The 25,441-nt window shown below is 36.6% G+C and overlaps 1 protein-coding gene across 1 annotated transcript in view; it reads left to right on the top strand.

Moving 5' to 3' along the window:
* Positions 1–18,678: 18,678 nt before the first annotated feature.
* The window catches only part of CCDC178 (coiled-coil domain containing 178), an 835,363-nt gene continuing 828,600 nt past the window's right edge, over positions 18,679–25,441 (top strand). Inside the window, 2 exon segments of the mRNA XM_053715876.1 lie at positions 18,679–18,709; positions 19,306–19,454. Of these exon segments, the coding sequence (XP_053571851.1) occupies positions 18,679–18,709; positions 19,306–19,454 (180 nt within the window).

Here is a 25,441-nt window from a genome sequence, read left to right as displayed (position 1 = left end):
ACTGCTCCCAGAATTTTCACAAAGCTAGGGTCTCTTCTAGCGGTGCTAAGGCCAAGGGGCTTTGCAGTAGCACCTTACCTAGACGACATTTTAATACAAGCGTCGTCCTTTCACAAAGCAAAGGCTCATACGGACATTGTTCTAGCCTTTCTATGGTCCCACGGGTGGAAGGTGAACATAGAAAAAAGTTCTCTGTCCCCATTCACAAGGGTTCCCTTCCTGGGAACAATAATAGGCTCAGTAGAAATGAAGATCTCTCTGACAGAGGTCAGGAAGTTAAAACTTCTGAACACTTGTCGAGTTCTTCAATCCATTCCTCAACCCTCCATAGCTCAGTGCATGGAGGTAATAGGACTCATGGTTCCAGCAATGGACGTGGTTCCATTTGCTCAAATTCATTTAAGACCATTGCAACTGTGCATGCTAAAACAGTGGAATGGGGATTATGCAGATTTGTCTCCCCAGATTCAAATGGACCAGAAAACCAGAGACTCAATCCTCTGGTGGTTGTCTCTGGATCACCTGTCTCAAGGAATGAGTTTCCGCAGACCGGAGTGGATCATTGTCACGACCGACGCCAGCCTCCTAGGCTGGGGTGCGGTCTGGGAGTCCCTGAAGGCTCAGGGTCTATGGTCTCGGGAAGAATCTCTTCTCCCGATAAACATTTTTGAATTGAGAGCGATATTCAATGTGCTCCAGGCCTGGCCTCAACTAGCGGAGGCCAAATTGATCAGATTTCAGTCGGACAACATGACGACTGTGGCATACATCAATCATCAGGGGGGAACAAAAAGTTCCCTGGCGATGAGAGAGGTATCCAAAATCATCAAATGGGCAGAGGATCACTCTTGTCATCTATCAGCAATTCACATCCCAGGAGTGGACAACTGGGAAGCGGATTATCTGAGTCGTCAGACTTTCCATCCGGGGGAGTGGGAACTTCACCCGGAGGTTTTTGCCCAGTTAACCCAACTATGGGGCATTCCAGATCTGGATCTGATGGCGTCACGTCAGAACTCCAAAGTTCCACGTTACGGGTCCAGGTCCAGGGATCCCAAGGCGACATTGGTAGATGCCTTAGTAGCGCCTTGGTCGTTCAATCTAGCTTATGTCTTTCCACCGTTTCCCCTTCTCCCCCGGCTAGTAGCCAGGATCAAACAGGAGAAGGCTTCGGTAATTCTGATAGCTCCTGCGTGGCCACGCAGGACTTGGTATGCAGACCTGGTGAATATGTCATCGGTTCCACCATGGAAGCTACCTTTGAGGCAGGACCTTCTAATTCAAGGTCCATTCGAACATCCAAACCTAGTTTCTCTGCAACTAACTGCTTGGAGATTGAACGCTTGATTCTAGCTAAGCGTGGGTTTTCGGAATCAGTTATAGATACCCTGATCCAGGCTAGAAAGCCTGTCACCAGGAAAATATATCTTTGTTGGTGTGAATCCAAAGGTTACTCATGGAGTAAGATTAGGATTCCAAGGATTCTAGCGTTTCTCCAAGAAGGATTGGAGAAAGGTTTGTCAGCGAGTTCCTTAAAAGGACAGATCTCCGCTCTGTCTGTTTTGTTACATAAGCGTCTGGCAGCAATGCCAGATGTTCAGGCATTTGTACAGGCTTTTCAGAATCAAGCCTGTCTATAGACCTGTGGCTCCTCCATGGAGTCTAAATTTAGTTCTTTCAGTTCTTCAAGGGGTTCCGTTTGAACCTCTACATTCCATAGATATCAAGTTACTATCTTGGAAAGTTTTGTTTTTGGTAGCTATTTCTTCTGCTAGAAGAGTTTCTGAATTGTCTGCTTTGCAGTGTAATTCACCTTACCTGGTGTTCCATGCAGATAAGGTTGTTTTACGTACCAAACCTGGTTTTCTTCCAAAAGTGGTTTCCAATAAGAATATTAACCAGGAGATAGTTGTTCCTTCTCTGTGTCCTAATCCAGTTTCTAACAAGGAACGTCTGTTGCACAATCTTGATGTGGTTCGTGCTTTAAAGTTCTATCTAAAAGCAACTAAAGACTTCAGACAAACATCGTCCTTGTTTGTCGTCTATTCTGGCAAGAGGAGAGGTCAAAAGGCGACTGCGACCTCTCTGTCCTTCTGGCTGTAAAGCATCATCCGGTTGGCTTTTGAGACTGCTGGAAGGCAGCCCCCTGAACGAATTACAGCTCACTCTACTAGAGCTGTGGCTTCCACATGGGCTTTCAAGAATGAGGCTTCTGTTGAACAGATCTGTAAGGCAGCGACTTGGTCTTCTCTGCATACATTTGCCAAATTTTACAAATTCGATACTTTTGCTTCTTCGGAGGCTATTTTTGGGAGAAAGGTTTTACAAGCAGTGGTGCCTTCCGTTTAGGTTACCTGACTTGTTCCCTCCCTTCATCCGTGTCCTAAAGCTTTGGTATTGGTTCCCACAAGTAAGGCTGAAGCCGTGGACCGGATACACCAATGTAGGAGAAAACAGAATTTATGTTTACCTGATAAATTTCTTTCTCCTACGGTGTATCCGGTCCACGGCCCGCCCTGGCATTTTAGTCAGGTTTAAATTTATTTTTGTAAACTACAGTCACCACTGCACCCTATGGTTCTCCTTTTTCTCCTAACCGTCGGTCGAATGACTGGGGGGGCGGAGCCTGAGGGGAGCTATATGGACAGCTCTGCTGTGTGCTCTCTTTGCCACTTCCTGTAGGGATTGAGAATATCCCACAAGTAAGGATGAAGCCGTGGACCGGATACACCGTAGGAGAAAGAAATTTATCAGGTAAACATAAATTTTTTTAAGATTTCTCTTCAGAAACATTCAATAAAAGAAGGGATATTACACAGCTATGTACACAATTAATAAAGATGGGCATGAAGGCAACTTTTTATTACCTTGCTAAAAATCTTTAGTAATGAAGATACTGTAGTATTTGATAATGTTAAAGATGCTACTGATTTTGGGCCATATTACAAGTGGAGCGGTATTTTGCACTTCCGCTAGATCGCTAATTACGCTAGAATTAAACTTTTGTGCTCGTTGAATTGCACTGGTATTATGAGTTGAAAGTTTAAAAGTAATTTCTCTCTCGCTTACCCGAAGAGCGCAAACAGCTTACTTCTAGCGCAATTAGACTGTATCACAACCAATAACCTTTTCCCCCTTAGAAGTCAATCGCGAAAAAAAAGTGGAAAAAAGGGCAGAAAGCTATTTTGGCCTCTTGGCTCAAACAAATAATTCACAATGACTCACGCGCAAAGTCACAATCACATATTTTCAAATGCGAGTACCAGATTGCATAATATTATAATATGCGCGTACCTGTTCGCATATAATAATATATGAAAATATAATTATTTGCATAAATATGATGTTACATGTTTTCATCTACTTAACTGCAAAGGGTTCCAATGCACTTCTATTTATGTGTATATATGTATACAATTGTATTTATATTTTTATATGGGTATATATGTCTGTAAATATATATATATATATATATATATATATATATATATTTTTATATATATATATATATATATATATATATATATATAAAAAAAATTCATAAATACATATTTACAGATATATAGACATATATATATATATATATATATATATATATATATATACACATATTTATGTGTATATATGTATACAATTGTATTTATATTTTTATATGGGTATATATGTCTGTAAATATATATATATATATATATATATATATATATAAAAAAAAAATTCATAAATACATATTTACAGATATATAGATATATATATATATATAAATATACACAGTATATATATATATATATATATATATATATACATACATATTCATCTGTAGACATATGTATATATGTATCTCTATGTTAAAGACCTTCCCTAACACCTGAGATCTCATATCTTTGAGCTCTTATAACTTTTTCATGCATTTGTTTTTTTAAATAATTTTTATTAGATGGTGTTATTATCAGTGTAACTGTAATGTATTTTTGATGTGTTTTGTGACACTTTTTAATTAAGTGAAACAGTTAACCACAGCTCTGGCGATTGCACTCAAGCAATCGTGATTGTGCTCAACTTGTAATATGAGCACAATTTAACCTGCCGCGCAAACGATCACAGAAACCTGAGTGCAATAGTTACCACTTGTAATCTACCCCTTTGTGGGTAAATAACATAAGGCTTAGTCGATGGAGCTGCAGGAGAAGAGCTAATGTATTCTTGAGACCCACCATCATGGTCTGTTAGGTAGTTACTGTTTGGTGTTGTCTTTTATTTTTTTATTTTTGTCTCTTCATAATTTTTAATTTTTTTAATGTTTTAATGAGGGAGATTTTAAACTTAGTGTCATGGAATGTGAGTGGGGTAAGTAAAAGAAAACAAATTATTAGATATCTTAAACAGTTTAAACCTGATATCCAAGAGACATATCTTAAACTTTTGTTGCCACCCTTTGCATCAATAGGAAAAGGGGGGTGGCATTCTTATTTAATAAGAAGCTAGATTATAAAATTATTTTAAAAGAAGTCAACATGGAGGAGAAATTTCCGACTTTACTGGTCGAAATTAATAAACTTCAGTTAGTGCTCTGTAATATTTATGGTCCTAATAAACTGGATGTTACATTCTGGGATCAATTATATGCTAGACTTTTAAAATATGTTAGGATGAACTTAATTTTAGCCTGTGATTTTAATTTGTCTCCTTGTGGTCGGTTAGATCAATTTTGTCTAACAAATCTTATAATATATAATAAAGAGGCAACATTTCTGTCAGATTTTTCTAAAAAGCCTTTGACTCAAAGGTATTTGACGTTTACAAAATCCTGACCATAGAACTTATACATATGAGTCTAAAGTCTATTATATTTTTTCTAGGATTGATTACTTTTTAATAAGTGAAACTTTACTAAGTTTAGATCTTAAAGCAGACATTAGAATTCAATTATACACCTGAAAGGCAGGAATTTCTCCTTTTCAAAATTCCTAAGTAATGAAACACGATTCCCAAACTGGCTGCTGGGAAAATGGAAAGACTTTTAAGGATTCAATAAAGCCTGAATAGACAAAATTGAAATTTTCTGGGAATCAGCTAACACTTTTTTTAAAAGGTGAAATCATTGCCTATGTAGAAGGAAATTAATGTTAAATAGAGAAATTAAAGGGATAGTGAACCCAAATTTTTTTCTTTTGTGATTTCTTTCTTATTTTCTTTATTCTCTTGGCATCTTTATTTGAAAAAGCAGGAATATAATCTTATGAGCCGGCCCATTTTTGGTTCAGCACCCTAGATAGCATTCAGGAAGACTTGACAACTAAAACCATTTTTAATAGATTTGGGGCCAGATCTTCTACTTGGTTAAAAGTAAAAAAGCTAAAATATTTATTGGCTATAAAATTAGGGCATAGAAAATTTGTCAGGCCACAGGAAATTGTAGCGTCTTTCTTTAAAGTTTTTCAAAATAAAATTTCAGAATAAAAATGAATAAAGAAAGCTTCTGGAACAACAGTGTGATCTCTAGGGTTTCTAGGTCCTATTCTGGAAGTAAAGTTTCTCCGAGCTATTAAACGTTCCTCGGTCAATAAGACCCCTGGGCCGGACTAAATCCCAGCACTCTACACGACTTTTAATGGCCATCTCCTACCAACTCTTTCTAATATATTTAATAAATATTATCAACAAAATGAGATGGCCCTTCTCATATTTTGTAGCTTAAATAATAACGATATTAAAAAAAGAAAAAAGATCCAGAGCTTATTAATTCATACTTCATACAATGGGGCCTAGTTATCAAGCCGTCAACCTCAAATACGCTGGAATTCCGCAGCGTATTTGTGGCGAGGCTGATTCGCCTTAGTTATCAAAGGCTAGAGACTGGCAAAAGTAGAATTTTGTGACGTAAACTTCGATCCGCCGGACTCAGTCCGACACAGATCGATTCTTACGTCACTCCAGATGTTCCGCACACAAGTTCGGCACAATCTGACTACTTTTGCTAGTTATCAAAAAACTAGCAGGTACGCTCGGCACTTTTCCGGCCCAGCATACCTGCTTTTCAAACCGCCACCCTGGAGGCGGTGGATCCCATAGGAATCAATGGGAGTCTGACCATAGCGAAAGTACAAGTTCGATGCTGCCAGACATCCCATTGATTCCTATGGGAACTGTCTACACCTAACACCCTAACATGTACCCCGAGTCTAAACACCACTAATCTGTCCCCCCTACACCGCCGCAACTAAATAAAGTTATTACCCCCTAAACCGCCGCTCCCGGAGCCCACCGCAAGCTACTCTATACATATTAACCCCTAAACCGCCGCTCCCGGAGCCCACCGCATCCTATATTAAATTTATTAACCCCTAATCTGCCCCCCCTACACCGTCGCCACCTATAATACATTTATTAACCCCTATCCTGCCCCCCACTACACCGCCGCCACTGTAATAAAATTATTAACCCCTAAACCTAAGTCTAACACTAACCCTAACACCCCCCTAACTTAAATATTAATTAAATAAATCTAAATAATATTTCTATTATGAACTAAATTAATCCTATTTAAAACTAAATACTTACCTGTAAAATAAACCCTAAGATAGATACAATATAAAAAATAATTATATTGTAGCTATCTTAGGATTTATTTTTATTTTACAGGCATCTTTCAATTTATTTTAACTAGGTACAATAGCTATTAAATAGTTATTAACTATTTAATAGCTTACCTAGCTAAAATAAAGAGAAATTTACCTGTAAAATAAAAACTAACCTAAGTTACAATTACACCTAACACTACACTATACTTTAATAAATTATTCCTATTTAAAACTAAATACTTACCTGTAAAATAAACCCTAAGATACCTACAATGTAATTAATAATTACATTGTAGCTATTTTAGGAATTATATTTATTTTACAGGTAACTTTGTATTTATTTTAGCTAGTTAGACCAAAAAGATGGAGACCAAAAAGGGAAAAACAAGTCTACAAAGAAGGGACAATAACATCACACAATGTCGATCCAGAGGAACAAAGACAACAAATGACTGTTTCTAATGATAATATTAGTGTGGTTAACCTCTCTAAATATACTCTTAAAAAAGAGGAACATCAGGTTTTGTCTAGGGGATTAGGATTTGCCCCTTCGGGCAACTTTTCATGTTTTAACACTTTACTTGATATTAACAAGTTTATACGAAAACTAACTCTTAAAAGATTCTTTTCCCTTACAAATAGTGACACTACCTTAGAAGACACCATGAGAGATACCCCCATAAATGAACAGTCACATATTGAAAATCCTATGCTGTCATTTGAGGATGCACAAACCCTGGTCACTCTCACAGATTTGTTTAGTGGTGACCAAGAAAGTTACAAACCAAATAGGCTTGCTCATCCAAAAAGAACAGCATCTGATTTTTATCCCACCCAATATAGGGGGACTGTAATCAATTCCTATCAAAAATTAATCCAGGAAGATCTGTTTGAGCTAGAGAAAAAAAGTAATACCAATACTGCCGCCCATAATCTACCATTTAGAGAACGACAAGCAATAAAATCTCTTCAAGAAAACAAAGAGATTGTCATCAGAAGTGCGGATAAGGGCGGCAGTATTGTTATACAAAACAAAAAGGATTACTTTGATGAAGCTATCAAACAACTCAGTGATACCAATACGTACAGATTACTCCCAGGTAACCCTATCTTTATATATAAAAAGAAACTACAGTCATTAATTATGGAAGGGATCACACTGAATGTCTTTAAAGAAAAAGACATAAAAAATCTAGTTCCTGAACATCCCCTTACTCCTATTTTCTACCATGTCCCCAAGGTTCACAAGGACCCCATCTCCCCTCCAGGGAGACCCATTGTTTCAGGGGTGGGGTCCTTGTTTGAGCCTTTGGGGGCATGGTTAGATGAAATACTACAACCAATTGCAAAAAAACAACTTTCCTATCTGAGAGATAGTGCGAAACTTATTGAAATCTTAGACACTGTCTCTTGGAAAGAGAATTATACATGGGTGGTAATTGATGTATCCTCACTCTACACCAGTATCCCCCAAAACTTGGGGGTACAAGCAGTGGAATTTTTTCTCCAAAGAGAAATGGATGTAAATGTTTATACTAAACAATACATAGGAGATGTGTTAAAATTCTTATTATCTCACAATTATTTTTGGTTTGATGGCTGTTTTTATAATCAAGTATGTGGTACCGCCATGGGGGCAAAATTTGCCCCCGCTTTTGCAAATTTATTTGTCTCTTGGTGGGAACTATCTCACATTTATAATACCCTAAATCCATGGCTTGAGAGCATTCTAATATATACACGTTATATTGACGATCTGTTGTTTATTGTCAAAAAACCTTTAAATGATATAGAATTTAACAACTTCTTAGAATACACTAACTCTAATCCATTTAATTTACGATTTACAGGAATATATAATACAAAAAAAGTCAATTACTTAGACCTAACATTGGAGATAGTTGAAAACTGTATTGTCACTAGTACCTATCGTAAGGAGTCTGCAGGCAACACGATACTGTATGCAACGTCACAACACCCAACACATCTTATAAAGTCCATTCCACGTAGTCAATTCATTAGGCTACGTAGAAATACTAAATCAGATGATATCTATGATACACAATCACTTGAGCTGAAGAAGAGACTTACAAGTAGAGGATACAATGTCAATAGTCTAGAAAAATGTAGGAAGGAAATTAGAAAATACAACACAGATACTGACATACAAAAACATAAGGTAAAAAAGAAAGAATCCCAATTTAAAGAAGCAATTGTGTTCACCACAGCATACTCCAAACAGTACAATGATATTGTAAAAATTATGCAAAAACATGCACACATACTCTCAGGTGATGATATTCTCAGACCCCTTATCAACAATATCAAATATGTCCCCAAAAGATCAAAAACCCTAGGACAGGCTATATCACCTAGCTTAGTCACTAGAAATAAAAGAAAGGAACATAATTGGCTGACACAAAAAGGAAATTATAAATGTGGCAGTCGTAACTGCAACATGTGTTCACATATTCAAGAAGGGAACACTTACACTAGCACCAGTACAGGGACAGAATATAATATAGACTTCTATGCCAATTGTAGCACCACCTTTGTGGTATATCTTCTAACATGCAATATCTGTAAATTACAGTATACAGGTCAGACTTCTAGAGAAGTTAGAAAACGTTACAATGAACATGCCAGAGACATTAAAAATTATAACAAAGACTCTGCTGTAGCTAACCACTTTAACAGCTTACACTTTTCTAATGAGGCTAATATCACTATTAAAATAATTGACATTGTAAATCTATCCATCAGAGGAGGCAATAAATTTAAGTCCCTAGAAAGAAAAGAACTCTTCTGGATGCTTAAATTACAAACACGCTTTCCCAAAGGAATGAATCGTGAATGCGATATCAATTTTTTCATCGATAATTAAAGCAACAAAAAATAAAAAATAAAAAATAAGAAATACTAAGTATAGTCTATCGACTTCCTTAATATCCAATTCTTTCCAAAATTATATTTACTCCTTTTTTTCTTTTCTATACTTAGAATTATTCTTTAGGCTATATATGAATTGTATATTTTATTATATTCAATATATCTAACATATAGGTCATTACCAGTCTAGCACATATTTTCAAGTTCATGTTGACAATATAACATAATCCTAAAATTGATAACAGGATTTTTACTTAGCTTAGTTATCAAACACTGTGTATTTAATATTTAAGTAACCATTTGTTAAGTATAACTGTTATTTTGGGTTTCCCTCATTACTTGACAATCTAGAGTAGAATAGTTACTTTTTGTCTCTCTATCCTGTATAATAACAATCTTGCCTTAATTTTAATATATATGACACTAGGCATATAAAACTACTGTTCAGTTTACATAGTTGTGTTATTTTACAGGAATAGAAGAATAATAATAATAATTTTTAAATGGCATTTAGGATATAGTACATAATATGCCAACTACCTCTAATATATGTCTCCCCCGTTAAAACACTAACTGATATAGTGTGTAACACTGTTTGATATAACAACAATAATCTGAGAATTTTGTTCATTGTTTTTAATCTTTCACACAGAGATAAGGCGTAACTTGTCTTTGAGGGGTTAACCGAAGTATATGTCCTAATTTTCAGTAATGGACATCAGCTGAATTTTCAGTTAACTGTTTTCCCTTTAAAAGGCAGGCCTAGCCCTCTCTCTGTATGTCTATGAATAAGAGTGCAGTCTGCACTCGAAACTAGTCAGACAATTTTCTGTCTATTTTTCTACCCTGCCTTGCCTCTGTCGTTTTTTGTACCTTTTGCTCTTGCCTGTACAGCGGTTGTAGCTGTTTATTTTTTATGGCTTTTCAAATAAAGACTTATTATTGTTTTTAAGTTACCCACAGCAGTGCCTGCATCTTTTTCTTTTTCCTTCATCTACAAAGTGGCTGGGTTTCGCCACTGCTACGGCACTCCGTTGGCTCTCTATGGAAGGACTATACTGATACCGGCGTCACTTCCGGTTGTCTCGCTGAGTCCGCAGACGCTGCTAGGAACGCCGCACCTAAATGTCTCTCATCTCACAGCAGATTTTGAAACCGCTCTAGACGTTCCTGCCCTGCAGACACCACCTGGATTCGTGAGTACACTGTTGCATTCAGCTTGCTTTAAGGTCAATGAAATTCATGGCAATTACTGGACTTGTTTAACATATGGGATTTGCCTAACATGTGGGATTTACTCACACTTATACTCTAGGTGTTAGAGGGTTCTTATGAAATGCATTTCCAGCTGTATTAAAGTTCAGTCAAAGCCGCCTTTTGCCTTTCCGCTTGGTGCTGCTGCACACAGTCATTCTGGTAAAAGAAATTCAAAATTTAAAAAGGAATCCAAATTACAATAGCGAGACATCGTTCCAAGTTTGAAGCTAACGTATAAGGGATATATTTTTGCTGCGATAACAAGCAGCTTACAGTTTTTCTAAAAAAGGTACACAAATTATCGACTACATTTACTCTGTGAAACATATTTCTGTTTCTTGGCAAGTGCAATGGCAGGGGTTAATTTAGACACCAATGAAATTCTCACCTCAGATACACTACATACAAATAAAATATCAGAACATGAAGATTTTTTCAACTTAAGTTCAAGACAAGAATACTTCAATACCATTTTTACAATGGAGGAGGCACACATAGAGAATACTGAAATGAAAAAGTTATTTAGAACTCTGGAACAGTCTCTAATTATGGACCTAAGATTAATGTGGGATGTTGTGGCTTTTGAAAAGTACATAGAAAGCAATCGAATACCTAGGGGGCTCCGCATAAGAAAGTATCCATCCTTCCAATTTGAAGATTCTGAGGATATGGAGGAGTGGAATGAGGCCCTTAACACGTGCTCTTTTACACTACTTAATATCCTTGTCAGGGTAAAAAATAAAAAAAGAGATAAGATAAAAGAAACCATTATGGCTCAAAAAAATGAACTTACATCACACAAAGGCCATATGGAATTTACAAACCTAAATAAAAAAATGGTAGAATCTATCTCTAAACAAGACAAGGAACAAGCTGAGAGAAAAGGCACAAAATTTCAAAGGGACAAAGAAGATTATGAACAACAAAGAGTGTATAATTGGGCAGCTTTGCGTAGGCAGCAAAGAATAAATAAGAATAAGAATAGAAAAAGTAAAAATAGACAACAAGCTACCATCCAAGATACAGAATCAAGTGAACCCAAATCGATTTTAAAGAAAAAAGAAAAGAAAAAGAGAAAGGTGGCGTTCCATAATCCTCCTGAAGAAGAAACATCAGATTCTGAAGCCTGTTTTTCAGGCACTTCCTATTCTTCCAACTGCTCTTCTCTCCTCTCCTCTTCCTCACCCTCTATCTCTCCATCCTCTTCATGTGATTTTTTACAGGAGGCGGTGGAGGCAGTGGACCCACGAGATCAAGAACAACCAGTAGGCCTGAAGACACGATCGGGGAACCCCAAACAAAAAGGAAACGGAAAAGATGGAGACCAAAAAGGGAAAAACAAGTCTACAAAGAAGGGACAATAACATCACACAATGTCGATCCAGAGGAACAAAGACAACAAATGACTGTTTCTAATGATAATATTAGTGTGGTTAACCTCTCTAAATATACTCTTAAAAAAGAGGAACATCAGGTTTTGTCTAGGGGATTAGGATTTGCCCCTTCGGGCAACTTTTCATGTTTTAACACTTTACTTGATATTAACAAGTTTATACGAAAACTAACTCTTAAAAGATTCTTTTCCCTTACAAATAGTGACACTACCTTAGAAGACACCATGAGAGATACCCCCATAAATGAACAGTCACATATTGAAAATCCTATGCTGTCATTTGAGGATGCACAAACCCTGGTCACTCTCACAGATTTGTTTAGTGGTGACCAAGAAAGTTACAAACCAAATAGGCTTGCTCATCCAAAAAGAACAGCATCTGATTTTTATCCCACCCAATATAGGGGGACTGTAATCAATTCCTATCAAAAATTAATCCAGGAAGATCTGTTTGAGCTAGAGAAAAAAAGTAATACCAATACTGCCGCCCATAATCTACCATTTAGAGAACGACAAGCAATAAAATCTCTTCAAGAAAACAAAGAGATTGTCATCAGAAGTGCGGATAAGGGCGGCAGTATTGTTATACAAAACAAAAAGGATTACTTTGATGAAGCTATCAAACAACTCAGTGATACCAATACGTACAGATTACTCCCAGGTAACCCTATCTTTATATATAAAAAGAAACTACAGTCATTAATTATGGAAGGGATCACACTGAATGTCTTTAAAGAAAAAGACATAAAAAATCTAGTTCCTGAACATCCCCTTACTCCTATTTTCTACCATGTCCCCAAGGTTCACAAGGACCCCATCTCCCCTCCAGGGAGACCCATTGTTTCAGGGGTGGGGTCCTTGTTTGAGCCTTTGGGGGCATGGTTAGATGAAATACTACAACCAATTGCAAAAAAACAACTTTCCTATCTGAGAGATAGTGCGAAACTTATTGAAATCTTAGACACTGTCTCTTGGAAAGAGAATTATACATGGGTGGTAATTGATGTATCCTCACTCTACACCAGTATCCCCCAAAACTTGGGGGTACAAGCAGTGGAATTTTTTCTCCAAAGAGAAATGGATGTAAATGTTTATACTAAACAATACATAGGAGATGTGTTAAAATTCTTATTATCTCACAATTATTTTTGGTTTGATGGCTGTTTTTATAATCAAGTATGTGGTACCGCCATGGGGGCAAAATTTGCCCCCGCTTTTGCAAATTTATTTGTCTCTTGGTGGGAACTATCTCACATTTATAATACCCTAAATCCATGGCTTGAGAGCATTCTAATATATACACGTTATATTGACGATCTGTTGTTTATTGTCAAAAAACCTTTAAATGATATAGAATTTAACAACTTCTTAGAATACACTAACTCTAATCCATTTAATTTACGATTTACAGGAATATATAATACAAAAAAAGTCAATTACTTAGACCTAACATTGGAGATAGTTGAAAACTGTATTGTCACTAGTACCTATCGTAAGGAGTCTGCAGGCAACACGATACTGTATGCAACGTCACAACACCCAACACATCTTATAAAGTCCATTCCACGTAGTCAATTCATTAGGCTACGTAGAAATACTAAATCAGATGATATCTATGATACACAATCACTTGAGCTGAAGAAGAGACTTACAAGTAGAGGATACAATGTCAATAGTCTAGAAAAATGTAGGAAGGAAATTAGAAAATACAACACAGATACTGACATACAAAAACATAAGGTAAAAAAGAAAGAATCCCAATTTAAAGAAGCAATTGTGTTCACCACAGCATACTCCAAACAGTACAATGATATTGTAAAAATTATGCAAAAACATGCACACATACTCTCAGGTGATGATATTCTCAGACCCCTTATCAACAATATCAAATATGTCCCCAAAAGATCAAAAACCCTAGGACAGGCTATATCACCTAGCTTAGTCACTAGAAATAAAAGAAAGGAACATAATTGGCTGACACAAAAAGGAAATTATAAATGTGGCAGTCGTAACTGCAACATGTGTTCACATATTCAAGAAGGGAACACTTACACTAGCACCAGTACAGGGACAGAATATAATATAGACTTCTATGCCAATTGTAGCACCACCTTTGTGGTATATCTTCTAACATGCAATATCTGTAAATTACAGTATACAGGTCAGACTTCTAGAGAAGTTAGAAAACGTTACAATGAACATGCCAGAGACATTAAAAATTATAACAAAGACTCTGCTGTAGCTAACCACTTTAACAGCTTACACTTTTCTAATGAGGCTAATATCACTATTAAAATAATTGACATTGTAAATCTATCCATCAGAGGAGGCAATAAATTTAAGTCCCTAGAAAGAAAAGAACTCTTCTGGATGCTTAAATTACAAACACGCTTTCCCAAAGGAATGAATCGTGAATGCGATATCAATTTTTTCATCGATAATTAAAGCAACAAAAAATAAAAAATAAAAAATAAGAAATACTAAGTATAGTCTATCGACTTCCTTAATATCCAATTCTTTCCAAAATTATATTTACTCCTTTTTTTCTTTTCTATACTTAGAATTATTCTTTAGGCTATATATGAATTGTATATTTTATTATATTCAATATATCTAACATATAGGTCATTACCAGTCTAGCACATATTTTCAAGTTCATGTTGACAATATAACATAATCCTAAAATTGATAACAGGATTTTTACTTAGCTTAGTTATCAAACACTGTGTATTTAATATTTAAGTAACCATTTGTTAAGTATAACTGTTATTTTGGGTTTCCCTCATTACTTGACAATCTAGAGTAGAATAGTTACTTTTTGTCTCTCTATCCTGTATAATAACAATCTTGCCTTAATTTTAATATATATGACACTAGGCATATAAAACTACTGTTCAGTTTACATAGTTGTGTTATTTTACAGGAATAGAAGAATAATAATAATAATTTTTAAATGGCATTTAGGATATAGTACATAATATGCCAACTACCTCTAATATATGTCTCCCCCGTTAAAACACTAACTGATATAGTGTGTAACACTGTTTGATATAACAACAATAATCTGAGAATTTTGTTCATTGTTTTTAATCTTTCACACAGAGATAAGGCGTAACTTGTCTTTGAGGGGTTAACCGAAGTATATGTCCTAATTTTCAGTAATGGACATCAGCTGAATTTTCAGTTAACTGTTTTCCCTTTAAAAGGCAGGCCTAGCCCTCTCTCTGTATGTCTATGAATAAGAGTGCAGTCTGCACTCGAAACTAGTCAGACAATTTTCTGTCTATTTTTCTACCCTGCCTTGCCTCTGTCGTTTTTTGTACCTTTTGCTCTTGCCTGTACAGCGGTTGTAGCTGTTTATTTTTTATGGCTTTTCAAATAAAGACTTATTATTGTTTTTAAGTTACCCACAGCAGTGCCTGCATCTTTTTCTTTTTCCTTCATCTACAAAGTGGCTGGGTTTCGCCACTGCTACGGCACTCCGTTGGCTCTCTATGGAAGGACTATACTGATACCGGCGTCACTTCCGGTTGTCTCGCTGAGTCCGCAGACGCTGCTAGGAACGCCGCACCTAAATGTCTCTCATCTCACAACTATTTAATAACTACCTAGCTAAAAGAAATACAAAATCACCTGTACACTATCATTAAATAAATTAAATAAATTACCTACAAATAACTACAATTAAATACAATTACATAAACTAACTAAAGTACAAAAAAATAAAAAAGCTAAGTTACAAAACATAAAAAAAATAGGTTACAAACATTTTAAAAATATTACAACAATTTTAAGCTACTTACACCTAATCTAAGCCCCCTAATAAAATAACAAACCCCCCAAAATAAAAAAAATGCCCTACCCTATTCTAAATTAAAAAAGTTCAAAGCTCTTTTACCTTACCAGCCCTTAAAAGGGCCATTTGTGGGGCATGCCCCAAAGAATTCAGCTCTTTTGCCTGTAAAAGAAAAATACAACCCCCCCAACATTAAAACCCACCACCCACATACCCCTAATCTAACCCAAACCCCCCTTAAAATAACCTAACACTAATCCCCTGAAGATCATCCTACCTTTAGTCGTCTTCACTCAGCCAAGCCACCGATGGAACTGAAGAGGAGATCCGGACCGGCAGAAGTGATCCTCCAAGCGGCGCTGAAGAAATCTTCCATCCGATGAAGTGATCCTCCAAGCGGCGCTGAAAAAGTCTTCCATCCGGGCGATGTCATCTTCCAAGAGGCGCTGAAGAAGTCTTCTATCCGGGCGATGTCATCTTCCAAGCCGGGTCTTGAATCTTCATCCCGTTTCGATCAGCCAATAGAATGCGAGCTCAATCTGATTGGCTGATTGGATCAGCCAATCGGATTGAACTTAAATCTGATTGGCTGATTCAATCAGCCAATCAGATTTTTCCTACCTTAATTCCGATTGGCTGATAGAATCCTATCAGCCAATCGGAATTGAAGGGACGCCATCTTGGATGACGTCCCTTAAAGGAGCCTTCATTCGTCGGTAGTCTGTCGGTAAAGAAGGATGTTCCGCGTCGGCGGGATGAAGATTCAAGACCCGGCTTGGAAGATGACATCGCCCGGATAGAAGACTTCTTCAGCGCCTCTTGGAAGATGACATCGCCCGGATGGAAGACTTTTTCAGCGCCGCTTGGAGGATCACTTCATCGGATGGAAGATTTCTTCAGCGCCGCTTGGAGGATCACTTCTGCCGGTCTGGGTCTCCTCTTCAGTTCCATCGGTGGCTCGGCTGAGTGAAGACGACTAAAGGTAGGATGATCTTCATGGGATTAGTGTTAGGTTATTTTAAGGGGGGTTTGGGTTAGATTAGGGGTATGTGGGTGGTGGGTTTTAATGTTGGGGGGGTTTGTATTTTTCTTTTACAGGCAAAAGAGCTGAATTCTTTGGGGCATGCCCCACAAATGGCCCTTTTAAGGGCTGGTAAGGTAAAAGAGCTTTGAACTTTTTTAATTTAGAATAGGGTAGGACATTTTTTTATTTTGGGGGGGTTTGTTTTTTTATTAGGGGGCTTAGATTAGGTGTAAGTAGCTTAAAATTATTGTAATATTTTTAAAATGTTTGTAACCTATTTTTTTTATTTTTTGTAACTTAGCTTTTTTTATTTTTTGTACTTTAGTTAGTTTATGTAATTGTATTTAATTGTAGTTATTTGTAGGTAATTTATTTAATTTATTTAATGATAGTGTAGTGTTAGGTTTAATTGTAATTTAGGTTAGGATTTATTTTACAGGTAATTTTGTATTTATTTTAGCTAGGTAGTTATTAAATAGTTAATAACTATTTAATAACTATTCTAACTAGCTAAAATAAATACAAAGTTACCTGTAAAATAAAAATAAATCCTAAGATAGCTACAATATAATTATTATATATATTGTAGCTATATTAGGGTTTATTTTAAAGGTAAGTATTTAGTTTTAAATAGGAATAATTTATTAAAGTATAGTGCAGTGTTAGGTGTAATTGTAACTTAGGTTAGTTTTTATTTTACAGGTAAATTTCTCTTTATTTTAGCTAGGTAGCTATTAAATAGTTAATAACTATTTAATAGCTATTGTACCTAGTTAAAATAAATTGAAATTTGCCTGTAAAATAAAAATAAATCCTAAGATAGCTACAATATAATGATTATTTATATTGTAGCTATATTAGGGTTTATTTTAAAGGTAAGTATTTAGTTTTAAATAGGATTAATTTAGTTCATAATAGAAATATGATTTAGATTTATTTAATTAATATTTAAGTTAGGGGGGTGTTAGGGTTAGTGTTAGACTTAGGTTTAGGGGTTAATAAATTTATTACAGTGGCGGCGGTGTAGTGGGGGGGCAGGATAGGGGTTAATAAATTTGATATAGGTGGCGACGGTGTAGGGGGGGCAGGATAGGGGTTAATAGGTATAATGTAGGTGGCAGCTGGTTAATACATTTATCAGAGTTGCGGCAGGGTCTAGGAGCGGCGGTTTAGGGGTTAATACATTTATCAGAGTTGCGGCAGGGTATAGAAGCGGCGGTTTAGGGGTTAATAACTTTATTTAGTTGCGGGGGGCTCCGGGGGCGCCGGTATAGGGGATAGAACAGTGTAGTTAGTGTGAGTGCTTAGTGACAGGCTAGCAATAAAGCTGGGAAAAAGCCGAAGAGCAGCGAGATCGGATGAGTGATAACTCTCACAGTCCGCTGCTCATCACCCCGCGGCTTTTTGACAGCTTTATTTGATAACTTAGGCTAAATTTTTCAGGTCCGTGGCGGCGATGTGAGGCGAGCTTAGGCGGGCGTATTGGGCCGGCGAAGGCAGGAAAGTTGACACGTTGATAACTACCCCCCTATGTCACTTCTAAATAATGATTATAAATTATTGACCAAAATCGGATCAGATCCGTGCTTGATCTACTTATACATAAAGATGAAACAGGGTTTATGCAGGGACAGAATTCGGTAAGAACCTGTGAAAGGTGATGCTTCTTACTGAACATTACTGGAATAAATCACTGAAAAGGCATTTCTATTCTAAACTGATTCTGAACTAAATACGATCAATGCGGAAAAGGCCTTTGATTCAATTCACTGGTACTATCTTTTTACAAACTTAGACAAGTTTGGTTTAATCTTTCATTTCAGTTTTATCCAACTAATTTATAAAAATGTTTTACTCCTCCTTATCAATTAATGGGATGCTGTCATATAAAATTGTCATGTTCAAAGTTACAAGACAGTGTTGTCCTCTCTCATCACAATAGAACCTCTGGCTATCCTACTGGGAAGGAGTTAGATAGTGTAATACTAGGAAATAGAAAGTTAATTTTGTCGCTATATGCAGATGATTTAATCATATTTATTGTAGATACTACTAGGAATATACCAAAACTTTTAGATCTGGTGAACATATTAAGTTATTTCACATTCAATGCAGAAAAAAGAGCTAGTCCATTTTAATTTGATATGTTAAATTAAGGGGAAAAAAAAGGAAATCATACTTATTTATACATAAACTTACACAGCTGAGATCATTTGGAGGGACGGCTCTACCAAATATAACATTTTATAACTGGCCATGTTTAGTAATATAATTATAATATTATTGTGTGCTTTTTCTTTAAAAAAATTGCATAAATGACATGATGGTGTAAATATGTTGAATGCTCTATTTATTTGTTTGTCTGTAGATCTACTTTCAGGCAGTGGGAATATGTCTTTAATCCGCAATACTAGACGTCGTAGCTGTGAATTGGTGAACACACCATTGCCGTGTGTTAACAAGGCCATTCATCATATTGGAGTATTGGATAAGAAGATAAAAGAGTGGTTTCTGAAGGTAACAAGAGTGAACTGGTATTTTAGTAAATATTATTATGTTGTTGAGATTAATAATTTTGAAAGTTTCTTACCCTAAGGAAAGGCAGTTTGTTTAATTAACACAGAATAACTACATTTGCTAAGATTTGGTGAGATTTATTATCCAATTGAACATAGCTGTGGAGTCAGAGCAGATGTTTTTAAAAATGTAAGGACTCAGGCCTCTGCATAAAAGCTTGTTTATATACTATTTTATGAGGATAAGGGTCATAATAGTAAAAAGAAAATTACATGCTCTAGCGACCTTGCACTACTATGTGTTTGAACCCCACAAAGGGGTTAAAAACATGCACTACTATGCTATGTAGCTAGCGCTGTTAATTGGATCGGTGGCGATTTCTACTCTGGACCTGCAGTGTTCTGCGGTTCAAGAGCGGTACTTTTACTGTGTGTTTAACCCCTTTGCGACTAAATAAAGCATGTATTTTTTTGACTATTATAAGATGAAGGGGCTAAGTGCAATTGTATATGTCACATCATTTCTGATAGTGCGGTCTTGTTAGCTCTTACAAGCACTATGGAAAATATGTTGCACATCATTCCTATTGATGCTTGGAAGCTGCAGATTCCTTCTGGCCTAGGGTTGGAGAGTTATATTTTATATAATTTTATATAAAATATATTACAATATAAGTTACAAATTGATGTAGGCAGCTCCCGCAGTAACAGACGATCCTCCGCTGACAAGCCTGCAGCCTTGGCAGAATTACAATCTTTTCTATTTGCAGGAGCTGTGAGTGAGCTTATATTGGGATTTTCACAGTTGCAAGACATGCACTGACATCATTTGGGAATCCCTCGCATGCGTTGTACTTAAGCACATACGGGAGCGAGTAAGGCCACACTGCAATGCATACTGCAATGCATACGAACATATGCATTGAAAGTGATTTGTTAAGGTTGATTAAAATCAGCAAGTTTGATTTAAACAAATTTATCAAAAAACATGTATTTTATAAGTATAGCTCTCAGCTTTGCCCTTTGTCATGCAGGGTTAACTGCTGAAGAGTCTGAGAGGCTGGTCTGGAAATATTCTTTCATGCAGGACCAGTTACTAATGCATAAATCCTACTGCATGCTTCAGCAGAGTACAGGCTGTTGCAAAAAAGTGTTGGTTTATGTGTTGTTACATAAACCTGTAAAATGTACTGAATTATATAAAGATTATTTTATTTCATATACGTCTCAAGTTAGCTAATATTTATGCTGTAAGAGCAAAGTAGTTACTGACAGCTTTTACTTTCCTCTTTACTGTTGCTGTGCTTTTTCGCACATCGGTGGAGGCGTTGCTGGTTCAGGCAATTACACGCCCCGGTGAAGGCGCACTTGGTCACTAAAATACACACCAAAGAGGAGCGGAGTGCAGTTTTTTAGACCTCTGAGGTAGTAACTGGGTAAAATGTCATGTTGGGCTGTAAATATAATTGATTGCAATAAGCCGCTTAGGAATACCCATCCATATTTGCTTAATTTGAGAAGCCTTGTAAACAACCAGGTTAATATTAAACACTTATAATTCAAATATCTACAATTATTCCACAGTGTATGTTTCACAATCTTATATGCAATTCGTATAACAAGCATTACCCATATTGTTAAGTTCAAAAAATATTTTCCACCAATGGGGTTTCAAATTGCATAGCCCTCATCCAATGAAAAAGTTATCCATGGTGAGGTTCCCAAATAAGTTAGAGTGGCATATCAGTTCCATCTCAGGTAAATTTGTAAAACCTAAGTCACATAAACTTATATAGCCAATCAAAAGCATGTATGCAATAAACCTAGTTTCTTAGTGCAAAATGCAGTTCTGAAATGAATATTCAGATGTATAAAAGTGTATGTTTGGGCCAACCAGACTCCTCGTTCATTGGTATCATGTAAAGTGAACAGGCAGCTGTCAAAAGAGAACCTGCAATTGCAGCAATCAACCCGGTATAAGTGTCCAATTTTAAACCATATGAATGTGTACTTAAAATGCGTCTAAGGGTGGTCAGTATTATCAGCCGGGTGGTGGACCCGCTAAAAAGATCACATACATGTCATGTGTGGGATATAAACCAGAAATCAATGAAAAGAAAAGAAAGATACTAATATCCTATTGACCTATAACATGTACTTAGGTCATGCATACGTGCAAAGATTCAGGGGACCTCTAGCCAAACCTCCTCATAAACCATATGCTGGAATCACCAAGATAAACAGAATCAATTAGAGACATTCTCCTACTGTGAGATCAAGGGCACAGGGATCTCACTCTGGCATCACACAGGAAGTAAGGTGGTGATTCGTACTTATCCTGTCCTGAAGTCGTGGATAATGTTCCGTATCCAGCCCAACTCACATTCACAACCAGCTATCCATTTCTCATATGCCACCCATTGTCTGCCTCCGACATATCCCTCAGCTCTGAGTAACGCAATGACGTCCTCACTATCTGCCAGTTCTGGGTAAGAGGTGGTAGAGGTCCCCCCCCCCTCCCAGCACTGTCTACTGAGTATCACGTAGCTAGAATGCTGGTAAGCAATAGTCAGATAAACAAGTGGATACCGGCTACGTGTAAAAACAATAGCTTTATTGGACTCAATTAAAAACATATAAGATGCATCACAGCAAAAAGGTGCACAAATGTGAGCATAGCTCCAAACTGACTTACGCATTTTGGCGGAAAGCCGTAATCATAGCCTGCACAAATGTATAATCAATGAACTTTTAAATGATACCCATACCGGTGATTGGTTAAAACATTTGAAAGGGATACGCCTTTTACTTAATTGTGCACAAATGTCCGTTTCATAGCTTAACATAGCCTCATTTTGAAACAAGCAGCAACAGTTCTAAAAACACAGCAATAGTTCAAAAAGGATACATATCAATTCAATTCATAAATCTACAGATACACAGTATTAATAACACTTTGCCAAATGTAATGTTATTATACATGATTCTATAGCATTAGTAAAAGCCAATATTAATGAGATTAAACACTCCAAATACTTGAGGGATAGTTTGGATTATACATCAAACTCAGTATATATTTGGAATAGGAAACAACACTCACAATTTAGACACACTAACAATAATTTACTGAATCGTAGGGGCAGGAACACCCGTAGACACAGGAGGCAAACACAAATCTGTCTCATTTTATGATATTGAAACAAAACACCAATGAAGCTAGAGCACCGGTAGGAATTTTAAAAGTAAAAACATTTACCAGCACTGCTCAGACTGGTGAACAAAGAGAAAACATGGCTCTATCAGTTAGACCAAAAGATAAATCTTCCTTGGCCCTGTATAGTAGGAATCCAAACCCTATAACTAAATATCAAGTAGCTGAGCAACAAACCTCTGAGCCTAATTTGTCAGGTAAGAATCGGAACAGCCAATAGAATGCAAGCTCAATCTGATTGGCTGATCGGATCAGCCAATCGGATTGAACTTGAATCTGATTGGCTGATTCCATCAGCCAATCAGAATTGTCCTACCTTAATTCCGATTGGCTGATAGAATCCTATCAGCCAATCGGAATTCGAGGGACGCCATCTTGGATGACGTCATTTAAAGGAACCTTCATTCGGACTTAGGACATCGCAAGAAGAAGATGGATCCGCGCCGGAGGTCTTCAAGATGGAGCTGCTTGTCACCGCTTGGAAGAAGATGGTTGCCGGTCCGGATCTACTCTTCTGCCCGGATAGGATGAAGACTTTGGAGCCTCTTCTGGACCTCTTCAGCCGCCGCTTGATAGAAGACTTCAGCCGGATGATGGATCTCCAGCCCCCGCTTGGGCTTGGATGAAGACTGTGGAGCCTGGAGCGATCGGTGATACCTGGCATGGTGAAGACAAGGTAGGAAGATCTTCAGGGGCTTAGTGTTAGGTTTATTTAAGGGGGGTTTGGGTTAGATTAGGGGTATGTGGGTGGTGGGTTGTAATGTTGTGGGGGGGTATTGTATGTTTTTTTTACAGGCAAAAGAGCTGAATTCTTTGGGGTATGCCCCGCAAAAGGCCCTTTTAAGGGCTGGTAAGGTAAAAGAGCTTTTCTATTTTCATTTTAGAATAGGGTAGGGCATTTTTTTATTTTGGGGGGCTTTGTTATTTTATTAGGGGGCTTAGAGTAGGTGTAATTAGCTTAAAATTGTTGTAATATTTTTATTATGTTTGTAATTAATTTTTTTATTTTTTGTAACTTAGCTTTTTTTATTTTTTGTACTTTAGTTAGTTTATTTAATTGTATTTATTTGTAGGTATTTTATTTAATTTATTTATTGATAGTGTAGTGTTAGGTTTAATTGTAGATAATTGTAGGTATTTTATTTAATTAATTTATTGCTAGTGTAGTGTTAGGTTTAATTGTAACTTAGGTTAGGATTTATTTTACAGGTAATTTTGTAATTATTTTAACTATTTTAGCTATTAAATAGTTCTTAACTATTTAATAGCTATTGTACCTGGTTAAAATAAATACAAAGTTACCTGTAAAATAAATATTAATCCTAAAATAGCTATAATATAATTATAATTTATATTGTAGCTATATTAGGATTTATTTTACAGGTAAGTATTTAGCTTTAAATAGGAATAATTTATTTAATAAGAGTTAATTTATTTTGTTAGATTTAAATTATATTTAACTTAGGGGGGTGTTAGGGTTAGGGTTAGACTTAGCTTTAGGGGTTAAAAAATTTATTAGAGTAGCGGTGAGGTCCGGTCGGCAGATTAGGGGTTAATACTTGAAGTTAGGTGTCGGCGATGTTAGGGAGGGCAGATTAGGGGTTAATACTATTTATTATAGGGTTAGTGAGGTGGATTAGGGGTTAATACATTTATTATAGTAGCGGTGAGGTCCGGTCGGCAGATTAGGGGTTAATAATTGTAGGTAGGTATAGGCGACGTTGTGGGGGGCAGATTAGGGGTTAATAAACATAATATAGGGGTCGGCGGTGTTATGGGCAGCAGAATAGGGGTACATAGGTATAATGTAGGTTGCGGCGGTGTACGGAGCGGCAGATTAGGGGTTAATAATATGCAGGGGTCAGCGATAGCGGGGGCGGCAGATTAGGGGTTAATAAGTGTAAGATTAGGGGTGTTTAGACTCGGGGTACATATTAGGGTGTTAGGTGCAGATATAGGAAGTGTTTCCCCATAGGAAACAATGGGGCTGCGTTAGGAGCTTAGCGCTGCTTTTTTTGTAGGTGTTTGGGTTTTTTTTCAGCTCAAACTGCCCCATTGTTTCCTATGGGGGAATCGTGCACGAGCACGTTTTTGAAGCTGGCCGCATCCGTAAGCACCGCTGGTATTGAGAGTTGCAATGGCGGTAAATATGCCTGTACGCTCCCTTCTGTGAACTCTAAATACCAGCGGTATTTAAAAGGTGCGGGAGAAAAAAAGCATGCGTTAGCTACGCGGGTCGTTACCGACAAAACTCTAAATCTAGCCGTAAGTTTGCCAGATAGGGGTGGGGATCTGGACCAATTGTTATCCACAATGGAGATGTTTTGGATAGTAAAACTCAGAACCACGGTACCATTGGGTCTGAATTCCAGCTATCATTTAATCAACTATTGGAAATAGTAGATTTTGGATTTGAGATGCACTTTATCATTTCATCTGTGTTTTTTCTAGCCAAATGTTCTGGCTACTTCATACTGAATTGTATATCCACTTGTATATCTTAAGACCAGGTTGTGCATTCGATACATATATTCATTTATTTGTTCGTTTATACATGTTTAGTTTAGTTCCTGTTAAGGTTCTTAAGCATTTGATTACTATATTCATATTGCCAATATGTAAGTGTAAACAACAATGAGTAAATGAAACATTGAACATTTAAATATTTTTATATAGAATTAGATTTGTGAATAGTAAAACTCATGGTCAACTACTCCTAGTATTTATAGATGATTACTAGCTGTGCCTCTTATGAATAGCTTTTGAGCTATTGCTGT

The sequence above is a fragment of the Bombina bombina genome, chromosome 5 (assembly GCF_027579735.1).
Source record: "Bombina bombina isolate aBomBom1 chromosome 5, aBomBom1.pri, whole genome shotgun sequence".
Lineage (NCBI taxonomy): Eukaryota > Metazoa > Chordata > Amphibia > Anura > Bombinatoridae > Bombina > Bombina bombina.
The sequence above is the reverse complement of the archived record's forward strand: the minus strand, read 5'-3'. Positions and strand labels throughout refer to the sequence as shown.